This window comes from Bombina bombina, chromosome 1 (genome assembly GCF_027579735.1).
Source record: "Bombina bombina isolate aBomBom1 chromosome 1, aBomBom1.pri, whole genome shotgun sequence".
Classification (NCBI taxonomy): Eukaryota; Metazoa; Chordata; class Amphibia; order Anura; family Bombinatoridae; genus Bombina; species Bombina bombina.
In genome coordinates, this window is record NC_069499.1 from 606,603,773 (window position 1) to 606,621,835 (window position 18,063).

Below are 18,063 nucleotides of genomic sequence, written 5' to 3' on the forward strand. Positions count from 1 at the left end.
ACCCTTAACGACCAGTGACATACAGGGTACATTGTGGTCATGTCAGGGTGCCAGGAATCAGACTGAGACGAGAAGTGCAAAAATAATCACACCTTTATTAATAGCAAAAAATAATAAAAAGTCCACAAGTAAAAAAAACAAGCCAGGAGTCAAAACCAGAGCTCGTAGTCAGACGAGCCGAGTCAGGAGCCAAAGCGAATAGTCAGACGAGCAGGAATCAGGAACAAGGAAAACAGCAGAGTCAGGAACAAGCCAGGGATCAGGAACCAGGAAGGACGTCAGGCAGCCAGGTAATACACAGGAACTCTCACAAACAGGTTTGAGACAACGCAAAGGCAAAGCATACTGAACAGAGGCCCTTTAAATAATAAGTGATGACATCACAATTCTGAGACTGCATCCTGTCTCACATGGATAATGCACACCAGTCTGGCCATAAAAGGAAGTGCAGGTAATGAGCAGCATCCCCCACAATGCACCATAGTCAGGAAGAGAGGTGAGTAAAATGGCTGCCAGCAGCACATGGTAAACACAACAGGGAAAAAACCCTGACAGGTCATTAAGGAGTTAAAGATCTTTTAGTCAAAAGTGAATTTAATCAAGTTAAAAACACTAATTGGCTAGAAACACATTCCCATAAAATTGTAGGGTGTTCCCCCTGCAATCATTGTGTTTGTTGTGAATTTGTCAAAAAAACTAAAACTTTTGAAACAAGCACCAATAAAGTTTATAAAATGATGTCCTTTATCAACTGTTCCACTACAGGTGTCATATATCTTCTATCATGTTCATGCCCCTTATTTTATATAGGGAAAACCTATAGGGAATTCTGTTCACGCATAACGGAACATCGAGATGACATTAAGGACTTTAATATTGACAGCCCAATTGCAAGGCATTTTGCACAATATCACAGGTCCAAAACTGAAAGTTTAACATTTATTGGTATTGAATCAGTAAAAACCAGTGGGAGAGGAGGTAACATTGATACAATCCTTCTCCAAAAGGAAACCAGATGGATGTATAACCTCAAAACACTGTCCCCAAATGGGTTAAATGAAAAGTTGGAGTTCGCCTCCTTCTTAACTTGATATTCTGTTTAAATACGTTCTCTTTAAATAATAAGCAATTTTTTGCTTTCCCCTTGGAGATCTCAATGGTCTGCAAAAAAAACTTTATTTTGGATTTACACAAAGTTTATTTTGAATAACTCATTGTTTCAATATTTGTAAATATTATTTCTCTAATATATTATTATTTTGTTGGTTGTTTGTAGTTTTTGTTTTGATATCCCATCTATTTTTTAACGTCTGGTTAAATATGGTTGCAAGTGCCTTGTCTGGTAACAGCCATCTAAGAGTTAAAGGCTCAGTGATGTTACTGCATAAATTGTTGCGTAGATGCGATAACGTAAAGGCTCTTTAAGAATTTCGGCACTTTGCTAAGGACCATGTGATACCTGCATCCAATAAAAAGCTACCATGCTGGAGTGACGTCATTACCCGGAAGAAGCTCCGAGCGACCATGAGAACGGAGTGAAACGCGTACAGGGACGCGTTGGTTTGTCGCTACCTTTATTCATCTGGGAGATCCCCTCCCTACTTTGCTTCCCCTTACTGGCTTGAGGGACTATCGTTGGGGGTGATATCTGCATGTGGATAAGTATTCAACTGACCGTTTCTAGGAGCATATACTGGAGGCGTGTTTTTCACTATCTGAAAGAGCAGCACCCTATGCTTTTGACGTGCTTTTGTCATGAATGAAATTATTTTACCTGTGCCACACACAAAGGGCTAGTAACTGTGATTATGCATGGATGTGTCAAGTGTCCGAAGATTTAACAGTTGCTTGTGGATCTGTTTTGCTTTAAGCTGACCATTCTTTGTTTGTGCAACACACTTTACAGCACTAATTGGAGAACTTTAGTGGATTTATCTGCTTTGCTGAGCCTTATTAATATTCATGCATCTACGCTTCCCTGCTTTGCATATTGTTTCCAGGCAAACCTTTGGGACAGTTATACATTTTTTAGTGGTGCACCACTTGAGTTATTTCCTTGGCTATGTCTTTGCATACTATTAATCATGGGGATCCCCGACCTATATGTGTTTTTATGTGTACATGTTTTTATTAATAAATGTATCTGGAGATTTTTTGCACTGAATGCGCATGTTGTCCCCTTCTTTTATATATGATATAATTATCTTATAGGTGCTATTATTCCTAGTCTTTTGGACCGCACTGCTTTGTGTAGTCCTCTCTCTTTTTACATATGTTAATAGAAAAATAAATTTACGCTTGTCAGGTTAGCGCAACTGAAGACCTTGCATAAAGCGGTAGGGCTAAAAAATAAATTGCATTAAACACAACAGAAATACTTTAAAATAAAGTGTTACACTCATATATATACACTATCTAATAAAAATTATTCGTATAATTAAAATAAAAGTTTTAAGGGTTAAAAGGTATATGGTATATGACAAGTTATTGGAATAGAAAGGGCTATTTTATATATATATATATATATATATATATATATATATATATACACACAAAGAAAAATGCACTCACAGGAACGAACAACCAGCTCAATACCATTGTTAGCCTGTTCTATGGCGATTTACCACCTGGGTGCAACTTCTTTTAGCCCAGCAATGCTTTTCACAGAGTAGAACTTTCCTGTAGTATATCAGTCTGATCCCGCCTATTACGGTCAGTCCAGTGCCGAAATACCAGGCAATTCCTCTCTGAACAAGGAACACAGCAACCCCAGACGATCGTTTCGGCCTTCATTGGGCCTCGCCAGTGAGGTGTAGCAGTATTCCTCTAAGCACACTGAGCAAGGAGTCCACGTCTGGTTTCCCCTTTTTCCCATAGGGAGACTAAATACACACAGAGAAAAATGCACTCACAGGAACGAACAACTAGCTCAATACCATTGTTAGCCTGTTCTATGGCGATTTACCACCTAGGTGCAACTTCTTTTAGCCCAGCAATGCTTTTCACAGAGTAGAACATTCCTGTAGTATATCAGTCTGATCCCGCCTATTACGGTCAGTCCAGTGCCGAAATACCAGGCAATTCCTCTCTGAACAAGGAACACAGCAACCCCAGACGATCGTTTCGGCCTTCATTGGGCCTCGTCAGTGAGGTGTAGCAGTATTCCTCTAAGCACACTGAGCAAGGAGTCCACGTCTGGTTTCCCCTTTTTCCCATAGGGAGACTAAATACACACAGAGAAGAATGCACTCACAGGAACGAACAACCAGCTCAATACCATTGTTAGCCTGTTCTATGGCGATTTACCACCTGGGTGCAACTTCTTTTAGCCCAGCAATGCTTTTCACAGAGTAGAACTTTCCTGTAGTATATCAGTCTGATCCCGCCTATTACGGTCAGTCCAGTGCTGAAATACCAGGCAATTCCTCTCTGAACAAGGAACACAGCAACCCCAGACGATCGTTTCGGCCTTCATTGGGCCTCGTCAGTGAGGTGTAGCAGTATTCCTCTAAGCACACTGAGCAAGGAGTCCACGTCTGGTTTCCCCTTTTTCCCATAGGGAGACTAAATACACACAGAGAAAAATGCACTCACAGGAACGAACAACCAGCTCAATACCATTGTTAGCCTGTTCTATGGCGATTTACCACCTGGGTGCAACTTCTTTTAGCCCAGCAATGCTTTTCACAGAGTAGAACTTTCCTGTAGTATATCAGTCTGATCCCGCCTATTACGGTCAGTCCAGTGCTGAAATACCAGGCAATTCCTCTCTGAACAAGGAACACAGCAACCCCAGATGATCGTTTCGGCCTTCATTGGGCCTCGTCAGTGAGGTGTAGCAGTATTCCTCTAAGCACACTGAGCAAGGAGTCCACGTCTGGTTTCCCCTTTTTCCCATAGGGAGACTAAATACACACAGAGAAAAATGCACTCACAGGAACGAACAACCAGCTCAATACCATTGTTAGCCTGTTCTATGGCGATTTACCACCTGGGTGCAACTTCTTTTAGCCCAGCAATGCTTTTCACAGAGTAGAACTTTCCTGTAGTATATCAGTCTGATCCCGCCTATTACGGTCAGTCCAGTGCCGAAATACCAGGCAATTCCTCTCTGAACAAGGAACACAGCAACCCCAGACGATCGTTTCGGCCTTCATTGGGCCTCGTCAGTGAGGTGTAGCAGTATTCCTCTAAGCACACTGAGCAAGGAGTCCACGTCTGGTTTCCCCTTTTTCCCATAGGGAGACTAAATACACACAGAGAAAAATGCACTCACAGGAACAAACAACCAGCTCAATACCATTGTTAGCCTGTTCTATGGCGATTTACCACCTGGGTGCAACTTCTTTTAGCCCAGCAATGCTTTTCACAGAGTAGAACATTCCTGTAGTATATCAGTCTGATCCCGCCTATTACGGTCAGTCCAGTGCCGAAATGCCAGGCAATTCCTCTCTGAACAAGGAACACAGCAACCCCAGACGATCGTTTCGGCCTTCATTGGGCCTCGTCAGTGAGGTGTAGCAGTATTCCTCTAAGCACACTGAGCAAGGAGTCCACGTCTGGTTTCCCCTTTTTCCCATAGGGAGACTAAATACACACAGAGAAAAATGCACTCACAGGAACGAACAACCAGCTCAATACCATTGTTAGCCTGTATATATACACATGTATAAATATGTGTATGTATGCATATGACTAAGGCTCTATAGCCGAAACGCGTAAGCCCTAGTGCTGCGCCTGCACTCGTGTCTTCTTGTTTCTCCATGTAATCGCTTTTAATGATGAATAAATAAAATTTTGCTATTTTATACCGGAGCATCCAGTACTCCTTCTTTGACGTATGTATGCATATATACATATGAATATATGTGTATACATGTGTGTTTATTTTTATATGTGTATATATGTATATGCATACATATATATTGTATATATACTTTTGAGCCATTTCCACTCAAATACCTGAAAACATGAGAATAGTTTTTTAATACATTTTAATATTTAATAATATGTTTCACTGTGTATCTACTGTAAATATTTTACATTCCAATGTTCTTAACATTGAGGAAAATGTTCTATGTATTTTAAGCATATATTCCTGTATAGTAATCCATCGTTCCCTATTACTATGCTTCCTGTTCCCTCTGTTGCCACCTCATGGGCAGCTGGTCATGAGGCATCACAGGAGTGGCTGTGTCATGTGGCCTTATCATTCTCTTTACATACCTTCATTAAAAGAAATGTTTTATTTTACATGGTCTGGTTTTTTTACCCTCTCTCTCTCTCTCTCTCGTCATCCTGTGAGGTAAAACCAACCTGCCCTCCCTCATGGTGATTCTAATCGACCCACCCTTTTTTGTTCTTTTTGATTGGTTCTCATTTTCATCTTATCTTCCACTTTCTGTCATTTCTTGGCTAAATGCTAAAACTGGAGAATGATGGATTTGGATGTTGGGGGGGATATCTTCATTTAGATAAGTGAGTGGCTTACCATTATCCCATATGTGTAGAACTGTGTCCTCTTTCATATGCTGCACTGTATAAAGGCATTTAACAGTAAGTACATAAATCCCAGGTTTTATCTAATGTGTAATACTCATTTAGATGACGTTTATCCATTGCTTGGTGTCACTTTCCATGGGTTTAATGAGCCATAATATCTATAACAATCACAGGTTGAAAAACATTTAATTCTATAATCATTTTGACCACTGCTTTTTTTCCCACTAGCAGACTTTTTTGTGCATCTGTCAAAACACATATCCAGTTTACAAATTGCCCTTTATGCTTTGCTTCCAGCAATGGGACTCTCCCCAAGATGAAGAAGGGCTTGTCTGCTCTCTCAACGCTGTAAGCCAAGATCTGCAGCGACTGGCTGATGTCCACTGGATCAGTCACATTATCAAACCTTCAGAAGAAGTGAGTGGGAAGTCAGCAAAAGCGGCATATTGACAATGAGAATACTGAGATAATAATGAGAGGGAGATTAAGTAAAGGGAGTAAAAGTGACACAATATACAGTAAAAGCAACAACCCCCCCCCCCCAAAAAAAAAAACAGTCAGGTCAGGTGAACCCCTTGATAGGCAAAGGGGGCTGTAACACAGTCAAACATGCATGATAGATATTGGTTGTTAATTTACACCGACAGACATACATGATACAAACTTGTTAATTTACACCGACAGACATACATGATACAAACTTGTTAATTTACACAGACAGACATACATGATACATACTTGTTTTTAATTTACACATACAGACATACATGACACATACTTGTTATTAATTTACACATACAGACATACATGACACATACTTGTTATTAATTTACACATACAGACATACATGACACATACTTGCTATTAATTTACACAGACAGACATACATGATACATACTTGTTATTAATTTACACAGACAGACATACATGATACATACTTGTTATTCATTTACACAGACAGACATACATGATACATTTTTGTTATTCATTTACACAGACAGACATACATGATACATACTTGTTTTTAATTTACACAGACAGACATACATGACACATACTTGTTATTAATTTACACATACAGACATACATGACACATACTTGTTATTAATTTACACATACAGACATACATGACACATACTTGTTATTAATTTACACAGACAGACATACATGATACATACTTGTTATTAATTTACACAGACAGACATACATGATACATACTTGTTATTCATTTACACAGACAGACATACATGATACATTTTTGTTATTCATTTACACAGACAGACATACATGATACATACTTGTTATTAATTTACACGGACACACATGCATGATACATACTTGTTATTAATTTACACAGACAGACATACATGATACATACTTGTTATTAATTTACACAGACAGACATGATGATACATACTTGTTATTCATTTACACAGACAGACATACAAGATACATACTTGTTATTAATTTACACGGACACACATGCATGATACATACTTGTTGTTAATAGACATACATGATACATACGTGTTGTTAATTTACACAGACAGACATACTTGATACATACTTGTTATTAATTTACACAGACATACATGATACATGCTTGTTATTAATTTACACCGACAGACATGCGTGATACATACTTAATGTTAATTTACACTGACAGACATACATGATACATACTTGTTGTTAATTTACACCGACAGACATGCATGATACATACTTGTTGTTAATTTACACCGACAGACATACATGATACATACTTGTTGTTAATTTACAGCGACAGACATACATGATACATACTTGTTATTAATTTACACCGACAGACATGCATGATACATACTTGTTGTTAATTTACACAGACAGTCAAACATGATACATACTTTTCAGTTTACATACACAGACAGACATACATTATACATACTTTTAATTTACATACACAGACAGACATGCATTATACATACTTGTTATTAGTTTACACCGACAGACATGTCTGATACATACTTGTTAATTTACACAGACAGACATGCATGATACATACTTGTTTTTAATTTACACAGACAGACATACATGATACATACATGTTATTCATTTAAACGGACACACATGCATGATACATACTTGTTGTTAATTTACACAGACAGACATGTATGATACATCCTTTTTGTTAAGTTACACAGACAGACATACATGATACATACTTGTTGTTAATTTACACAGACATACATGATACATACGTGTTGTTAATTTACACAGACAGACATACTTGATGCATACTTTTTAATTTACACAGACAGACATGCATGATACATACTTGTTAATTTACACTGACAGACATACATGATACATACTTGTCATTAATTTACACAGACAGACATGCATGCTACATACTTGGTATTAATTTACACAGACAGACATACATGATACATAATTGTTATTAATTTACACAGACAGACATACTTGATACATACTTGTTATTAAATTACACAGACAGACATGCATGATGCATACTTGTTATTAATTTACCAGACATACATGATACATACTTGTTATTAATTTACACAGACAGACATACTTAATACATACTTGTTGTTAATTTACACAGACAGATAAACATGATACATACTTGTTATTAATTTACACAGACATATATGATACATACTTGTTATTAATTTACACAGACAGACATACTTAATACATACTTGTTAATTTACACAGACAGACAAACAAACATGATACATACTTTTTAGTTTACATACACAGACAGACATACATGATACATACTTTTAATTTACATACACAGACATGCATGATACATACTTGTCATTAATTTACACAGACAGACATACTTGATACATACTTGTTATTAAATTACACAGACAGACATACATGATACATACTTGTTATTTATTTCTTGGCTGTCAGAGAAGGTATGTGACACAATGTATTATCCATAGGTTAACTTCATTCCTGACCAACCCTAATGTAACAGTAATGCAATAGTTTAAATGATGAACAGAAACACTCCAAATGTCTTGATATTTAATCAGTAATCAGTCATTTTTGCATTGACATTTTAATACTTTGTAAAACGTTTATTTGGAAAATCATTAGACTAAAATAGTTTCATAGTTTAAAAAAATAGTAAATAACTTTAAAGTTTGGAATCTGATTAGTATGAAATAGAGATTACGTTAAATAGCAGATAACTGGCTGTAACTAGCAGCTTGTAAATATAACAGGTCTGCCTTGCTCTTTAGGGTGGAGCTGTCCTGAAGTGACAGATTTTCTCTTATCGCTTTGGCACTGGAAATCTAATCAGTAGCGTCTGACATAGTTATGTTAATGGATGCTGTTGGTTTTGTTTCAGTAGCTGTTCTTACCTTTCACTAGGAGAGCAGCGGCAGCAAGGGGAGCTTTAAATTCCGAATTATACCAAAACAAAAGAAGGAAAAAGAGAAGTGTCAGAAACAGAAGTCAAACAGCTCCTTAACTGGTATGTGCCATAGGAATATTCTACATGATGTATAAATCCTAGAGATCAGATAACAGTATGCAGTGAAACACTATAAACCCTAGAAATCACATTACAGTATGCAGTGTAACACTATAAACCCTAGAGATCACATTACAGTATAAAGTCTAACACTATAAACCCTAGAGATCACATTACAGTATGCAGTGTAACACTATAAACCCTATAAATCACATTACAGTATGCAGTGTAACACTATAAACCCTAAAGATCACATTACAGTATAACGTCTAACACTATAAACCCTAGAGATCACTTTACAGTATAAAGTCTAACACTATAAACCCTAGAGATCACATTACAGTATGCAGTGTAACACTATAAACCCTAGAAATCACATTACAGTATGCAGTGTAACACTATAAACCCTAGAGATCACATTACAGTATAAAGTCTAACACTATAAACCCTAGAGATCACTTTACAGTATAAAGTCTAACACTATAAACCCTAGAGATCACATTACAGTATGCAGTGTAACACTATAAACCCTAGAAATCACATTACAGTATGCAGTGTAACACTATAAACCCTAGAGATCACATTATAGTATAAAGTCTAACACTATAAACCCTAGAGATCACTTTACAGTATAAAGTCTAACACTATAAACCCTAGAGATCACATTACAGTATGCAATGTAACACTATAAACCCTAGATATCACATTACATTATGCAGTCTAACACTATAAATCCTAGAAATCACATTACAGTACCCAGTGTAACACTATAAACTGTAGACATCACAGTATACAGTCTAACACTATAAACACTAGATATCACATTGCAGTATGCAATGTAACACTATAAACCCTAGACGTCACATTACAGTATGCAGTCTAACACTATAAACCCTACACATCAAATTACAGTATGCAGTCTAACACTATAAACCCTAGAGATCACATTACAGTATGCAGTCTAACACTATAACCCCTAGACATCACATTACAGTATGCAGTCTAACACTATAAACACTAGATATGACATTACAGTACGCAGTCTAATATTATAAACCCTAGAGATCACATTACAGTATACAGTCTAACACTATAAACCCTAGAGATCACATTACAGTATGCAGTCTAACACTATAAACCCTAGATATCACATTACAGTATGAAATGTAACACTATAAACCCTAGACATCACATTACTGAATGTAGTCTAACACTATAAACCCTGGAGAACACATTACAGTATGCAGTCTAACACTATAAACACTAGATATCACATTACAGTATGCAGTGTAACATTATGAACACTAGACTTCACATTACAGTATACAGTCTAACACTATAAACACTAGACATTACATTACAGTATACCATCAAATGCTATAAACCCTAGATATCACATTATAGTATGCAGTCTAACTACACTATAAACACTAGACATTACATTACAATATACAATCAAATGCCATAAACCCTAGATATCACATTACAGTATGCAGTCTAACACTATAAACCCTAGAGATCACATTACAGTATGCAGTGTAACACTATAACCCTAGAAATCACATTACAGTATGCAGTGTAACACTATAAACCCTAGAGATCACATTACAGTATAAAGTCTAACACTATAAACCCTAGAGATCACTTTACAGTATAAAGTCTAACACTATAAACCCTAGAGATCACATTACAGTATGCAATGTAACACTATAAACCCTAGATATCACATTACAGTACTCAGTGTAACACTATAAACTGTAGACATCACAGTATACAGTCTAACACTATAAACACTAGATATCACATTGCAGTATGCAATGTAACACTATAAACCCTAGACGTCACATTACAGTATGCAGTCTAACACTATAAACCCTAGACATCAAATTACAGTACGCAGTCTAACACTATAAACCCTAGAGATCACATTACAGTATGCAGTCTAACACTATAACCCCTAGACATCACATTACAGTATGCAGTCTAACACTATAAACACTAGATATCACATTACAGTACGCAGTCTAATATTATAAACCCTAGAGATCACATTACAGTATACAGTCTAACACTATAAACCCTAGAGATCACATTACAGTATGCAGTCTAACACTATAAACCCTAGATATCACATTACAGTATGAAATGTAACACTATAAACCCTAGACATCACATTACTGAATGTAGTTTAACACTATAAACCCTGGAGAACACATTACAGTATGCAGTCTAACACTATAAACACTAGATATCACATTACAGTATGCAGTGTAACATTATGAACACTAGACTTCACATTACAGTATACAGTCTAACACTATAAACACTAGACATTACATTACAGTATACCATCAAATGCTATAAACCCTAGATATCACATTATAGTATGCAGTCTAACACTATAAACACTAGACATTACATTACAATATACAATCAAATGCCATAAACCCTAGATATCACATTACAGTATGCAGTGTAACACTATAAACACTAGACATCACATTTCAGTATGCAGTGTAACACTAAATACTAGACATCACATTACAGTATGCAGTCTAACACTATAAACACTAGATATCACATTGCAGTATGCAGTCTAACACTATAAACACTAGATATCACATTACAGTATACAGTCTAACACTATAAACCCTAGATATCACATTACAGTATGCAGTGTAACACTATAAACCCTAGATATCACATTACAGTATACAGTCTAATGCTATACAACCTAGATATCACATTACAGTATACAGTCTAATGCCATACAACCTAGATATCACATTACAGTATGCAATGTAACACTATAAACACTAGACATCACATTTCAGTATACAGTTTAATTGCTATAAATACTAGACAGCACATTATAGTACACAGTCTAACACTATAAACAGTGTATTACAGATTACAGTATGGAAAATACTATAAAAGAGACAGTAAAGTTAAAATTAAACTTTCATAACTAAGGAAGAACATGCAATTTTAAACAACTTTCCAATATACTTTTTCTTTTTTTAATAATTTGCTTTGTTGTCTTAGTTTCCCTTGTTGATAAGGTTCTGCCCCTGTAGGCGCAGGAGCAGGAATGCACTGCTTGGAGCTAAATGCTGATTGGTGGCTGCACATATATGCTTCTTGTCATTGGCTCATCTGATGTGTTTAGCTCCCAGTAGTGCATTGCAAATTTGATGGTAGACGGAAATTACAGAGTTGAATCATGATTCTTTCCATCTAATACGAGGAGAGTCCACAGCTTCATTCATTACTTGTGGGGAATACAGAACCTGGCCACCAGGAAGAGGCAAAGACACCCCAGCCAAAGGCTTAAATACTTCCCCAACTGCCCTCATCCCCCAGTCATTCTTTGCCTTTCGTAATCCTGTCAGCCTCTCAGTGAGAGCATGGATGAAAGTTAGAATCCGGAGATGCAGGGAGAGTCTGCGAAACCATCCCGACTCATATTAACAGCTCCTTAAGCAATCAGCGTTGACGAGTTTCGCTGCCCTGCTTTCTTCTCTCAAGTCCATGTGAGGAGTGATGCTACACACTGTCAAACTTGAGAGGCTGTGTTCCTGTTCCACGATGTTGATTCTGGTAAGATCGTTTCATTTTTTTATATATGTAATGATAACGCAAGAAAACAGGGTCACAGTGTAGCTTCTTTTATCTGTATAGAATCAAGGGTTAATAACTCCGGAAGGTGATTATTGAATAGGGGGGGATGTATACATGATTGTTTTTTGTGTTTTTGCTGCGACATGTGTGAGATGTGCTCGGGCAATGTGGAACAGTCAGGCTTTTCCTTCCTTTGATCACTACGCAGCCTGTTTAGTTGGCACACTTTTTATTGGCTCCAGTGGTGGTCCTGCATGGTACTCCATGTGACCGGGTATGGCTTCTTCCTCTTCCTTTCCTTACCATCGGTTGCAGGAGACCCGCCTGCTTATCTATGTTCCACATGCCTTGATAAGATAGTGTTATCTAAAATAAAAATAAGATGTTTAGTACCACTGAGCCGTCCACCTCTGAGGGCTCTCCGTCCAGCTAGGTGCGTTCCCTACATTCATCTTCGATTACACATGCAGCTCCCCAGTGCACTTCTAATACTCCTGCAGGAGGGGCCATGCTGCCGCCTGATTTTGCTGAGCAGTTGCAAACTGCGTTGTCTGCGGTATTTAGCGCTTTACCTCGACAGGCTAAGCGCAAGCGAAAGGTTAAATTGCTATCCTTCCCAGGGATCATCTACTCCGTTGGATGTATCTGAGACTAGATTATCCGCTGATGTAGAGGATTCAGATACTTCAGAGGACTTTCTCTCTGGGTCGGAATCTGCAGCCTCTAAACATTCGGCTGCAGAGGAACCAGACTTTAGGTTTAGGATGGAGAACTTATGCTTTTTATTAAAAGAGGTGTTAGCTACTCTAGAGGTTCCGGAACCAAAGTTACTGGAGGAACCTTCTATTCCTAAGCTCGATAAGGTTTATAAGGACAGTGTAGTGCCCCAGACTTTCCCGGTTCTCATAAAGATGGCGAATATAATTAAGAATGAATGGGATAGACTTAGATTGTCTTTTTCCCCTTCTTCTTCGTTTAAAAAATTGTTCCGGTTGCAGACTCTCAGCTAGAATTGTGGGGATCTGTCCCTAAGGTAGAGGGAGCTAAGCGCACCACTATCCTGCTTGAGGATAGTTCGTCGTTTAAGGAACCAATGGATAAGAAATTAGAGATCCTGTTAAGAAAGATGTTTCAACACATGGGGTTCGTTTTTCAGCCTGCAGCCGCGGTCACTGTGGTGGCGGGAGCCTCTACCTATTGGTGTGACTCTCTGTCAGAAATGGTCGAGGTGGAGAATCCCCTCGAGGAGATACAGGAAAGAATTAGGGGCATGAGGGTTGCTAATTTTTTTATCGGTGATGCTAATATGCAGATTATTCGCTTGAATGCCAAGACATCAGGCTTTTCTGTTCTGGCCCGGAGGGCTCTGTGGTTGAAGTTGTGGTCTGCTGACATGATGTCCAAATCTAGATTGCTTTCTCTTCCGTTTAAGGGAAAGATTCTTTTTGGTCCAGGCCTGGACTCTATCATATCCACGGTTACGGGGGGCAAGGGTGCCTTTCTACCGCAGAAAAAGAAGAATAAACCTAAGGGTCCTAATTTTCGTCCCTTTCGTTCGGACAAGTCCCAACGACAGCAACTTGCCATGAAACCCGAGCAGTCTAATGGATCTTGGAAGCCTTCTCAGTCTTGGATAAAACCAAGCAGAGCAAGAAGCCTGCCGAGACAAAAACAGCATGAAGGGGCGGCCCCCGATCCGTCTCTGGATCTCGTAGGGGGCAGACTATCTCTTTTAGCGGAGGCTTGGATGAGAGACATACAGGATCCTTGGGTTCTGCAGGTTGTTACCCAGGATTACAGGATAGGTTTCAAAACTCATCGACCCAGGGGCAGATTTCTTTTGTTAAATCTATCGTCAAAACCAGAGAAACAAGATGCCTTTCTAGAGTGTGTGAGGGATCTCTCCTCTCTAGGAGTAATTTTTCCAGTACGTCTAGCAGAAAGGGGTCTAGGGTACTATTGAAACCTGTTCGTGGTACCAAAGAAGGAGGGCACGTTTCGCCCGATTCTGGACTTAAAGTGCTTAAAAAAGTTCCTGTCGGTTCCATTGTTCAAAATGGAGACAATAAGGTCTATACTGCCCCTAGTTCAAGAAGGTCAGTTTATGACTACGATAGACTTGAAGGACGCTTACCTTCATGTGCCAATACACAAGGATCACTTCAGGTTCTTAAGGTTCGCCTTTCTGGATCAGCACTTCCAGTTTGTAGCTCTTCCCTTTGGGCTGGCTACTGCTCCAAGAATCTTCATGAAGGTCCTGGGAGCTCTTCTCGCAGTGCCGAGATCCAGAGGGATAGCAGTAGCTCCTTATCTGGATGACATCCTGGTTCAGACTCTGTCCTACCGGGTGGCAGAGGAACATTCGAGAGCCCTTCTCCTTCTTCTGCAATCTCATGCTTGGTAGATAAACTCAGGAAATAGTTCTCTGGTTCCCAGTACCAGAGTGGAGTTCCTGGACATGATAATCAATTCCATAGCCATGAAGATATTCCTAACAAACCAGAGACTTTGCAAGATTGTCTCCAGCTGTCTTGCCCTTCAATCCTCTTCAAGGCCATCAGTGGCCCGGTGCATGGAGGTGATTCGGCTCATGGTATCCACTATAGATGTCATTCTGTTTGCCAGATTCCATCTGAAGCCTCTTCAGCTATGCATGCTGAGGCAGTGGAATGGCGATCATTCAGACCTATCCCAACTGATCTCTCTAGACAACGGGTCAAGGGAATCTCTCTCTTGGTTGCTCCGTCCAGGTCAGTTGTCCCAGGGGACATCCTTCCTCAGACCATCTTGGGAGAGTGTGACTACGGACGCGAGTCTTTCAGGTTGGGGGGCAGTTTGGGGTGCCAGGAAGGCACAGGGCAGGTGGAATCAGAAGGAGTCTCTTCTCCCGATCAACATCCTGGAATGGCGGGCGATCTTTAATGCTCTGGTAGCTTGGCCTCTTCTGGGGTTGTCCAAGTTCATCAGATTCCATTTGGAAAATATTACCTCGTGGCTTACATCAACCATCAGGGGGGAACGAGAAGCCCCTAGCCATGGGGGAAGTTTCTTGGATTCTGGAGTGGGCGGAGGCCAACAACTGCTCGCTATCAGCGATCCACATCCCGGGTGTGGACAACTGGGAAGCGGATTTTCTCAGCAGGCAGTCGTTTCATCTGGGGGAATGGTCTTTAGACTGCTGCTCCATAACTTGAGTTTCTGGTGAGTCTGAAGACTCGCCAGAAACACGGGCCCTCAAGCTCCATTCGGAGTTTGATAAATGGGCCTCTCTGTCTTGGAAGGTACTTTCTCTACTGGCCATTGCTTCGGCACGCAGGGTGTCTGAATTAGCAGCCTTGCAATGTGAGCCTTTTTACCTGGTTTTCCATGCAGAAAAGGCAGTTCTTCGCACTGCTCTGGGATTTCTCCCTAAGGTGGTGTCTGATCGCAATATTAATCAGGAAATTGTGGTTCCTTCCTTGTGCCCTAATATTTCTTTGAAGGAACGGTTACTTCATAACTTGGATGTGGTTCGAGCCTTGAAATTCTATCTTCAGGCTATGATGGATTTCAGACAAACTTCATCTTTGTTTGTGGTCTATTCGGGAAGCGCAAGGGGCAGAAGGCTTCTTCCACTTCTCTATCCTTTTGGCTGAGGAGCATGATTCGTTTGTCCTATGACACAGTGGGACATAAGCCTCCTCAGAGGATTACGGCTCACTCAACTAGAGCTGTGGCTTCTTCTTGGGCCTTTAAGAATGAGGCCTCTATGGAGCAGATTTGTAGGGCGGCTACCAGGTTCTCCTTACACACTTTTACAAAGTTTTACAAATTTGAAGTTTTTGCTTCGGCTGAAGCTGTTTTTGGGAGAAAGGTTTTGCATGCTGTGGTGCCCTCAGAATAGGGTCCGCCTTGCTTTTTACCCTTCCGTTTTTCATTCAGTGTCCTTTAGAGCTTGGGTATTTGTTTCCCACAAGTAATGAATGAAGCCGTGGACTCTCCTCGTATTAGATGGAAAACATAAATTATGCTTACCTGGTAATTTAATTTCCATTGTTACGAGGAGAGTCCACGACTCCCGCCCGGTTCTCCGTTGGTCGGATCTAAATTTATTTAGTTTTTCCTTCTGGCACCATTTATACCCTGAAATTTCTCCTACTGTTCTTTGTTCCCTCGGCAGAATGACTGGGGGTTGAGGGGAGTGGGTGAGGTATTTAAAGCCTTCAGCTGGCGTGTCTTTGCCTCCTCCTGGTGGCCAGGTTCTGTATTTCCCACAAGTAATGAATGAAGTCGTGGACTGTCCTAGTAACGATGGAAATGAAATGATCAGGTAAGCATAATTTATGTTTTTTTTTTTGTTTCATGTCCCTTTAACCATAGAGAGCGCACTAATATAAAACCCTTTAATTCTAAGCCATTTCACATCCCTGTGCTAAAGCTGGTTCCAGAGATTTTCACTTATAAATTTCAGTGACCAAGCACTATAAAAAAACAGCTTGCAGAGGTACCCATAATGGTGTGTCATTTTTTTATAGTATGCATGGTAAACATCATTATTTTCAAAACACACTGGGCTAGATTACAAGTGAGGCGGAAACAGTTTTGCGCTAGTGTAATTGTGTTGTTGCGAACCATTTTCATTGCACTATTACAAGTTGAGCAAAAGTGCGCTAGCGCAATCCCCATTTATGCTTTAATCTCAGAGCTGTGGTTAACTGTTTTCCAAAACAAAAAAGTTGCACAAAACACTTGAAAAATACATTACAAAATACAGTTACACTCATATTAACACTTATTATTATTATTATTATTATTATTAACTTTTTAAAAAAAATTATAAGGCCTCAAAGATATGAGATCTTGAGTGTTAGAAAACAAAAGGCAGGCAAAGGGCTTTAACATTGAGACACATACATATACATTGCTAAATATGTATTTGTGTATATATATATATATATAGTATATATATATATATATATATATATATATATATATATATATATAGTGGGTATTGAAAAGAATCACCCCCCTTGAAAATAATCATATTTTGTTGCTTTGCTGCCTGAAATAAAGACAGACACAGTTTTTGTTTATCCAGTTGTAATTACTCAGTGCAACTTAAAACATCCAAGTGAAAGATATAACACCAACATGTCAGTCAAAAATAAAGACAATTCAATAACAGAATCACTGAGGGTTTCCATTGATGGTGGTAAAGGTTGGAAACTGGTGGTAAAAACATTTATCTCCATTAACGTCTATGGAACATTTTAATGTTACCACCAGTTTCCACACTGTTGGAAAATTTGCCCGGCATTGGAGGCGGCTTAAAATCCTCTCACAGGCATAAAGCCAGATAGCTGCTGAGCCGCAAATATCCCACAATGGATATATAAAATAAGCATAAATACCTTCTGAGGGTAGTAGGTATCAGGTCCCACTATGTCCCTGATTGTCCCAATCCT

At 39.0% G+C, this 18,063-nt stretch overlaps 1 protein-coding gene across 4 annotated transcripts in view; it reads left to right on the forward strand.

Moving 5' to 3' along the window:
* LOC128645753 (diacylglycerol kinase delta) overlaps window positions 1-18,063 on the forward strand; it is a 245,823-nt gene that overhangs the window by 214,955 nt on the left and 12,805 nt on the right. For all 4 annotated transcript variants that reach the window (XM_053698976.1, XM_053698975.1, XM_053698977.1 and 1 more), the window contains 2 exons: window positions 5,800-5,919; window positions 8,896-8,998. In XM_053698976.1, the coding sequence (XP_053554951.1) occupies window positions 5,800-5,919; window positions 8,896-8,998 (223 nt within the window). The remainder of the gene's footprint in view (window positions 1-5,799; window positions 5,920-8,895; window positions 8,999-18,063) is intronic.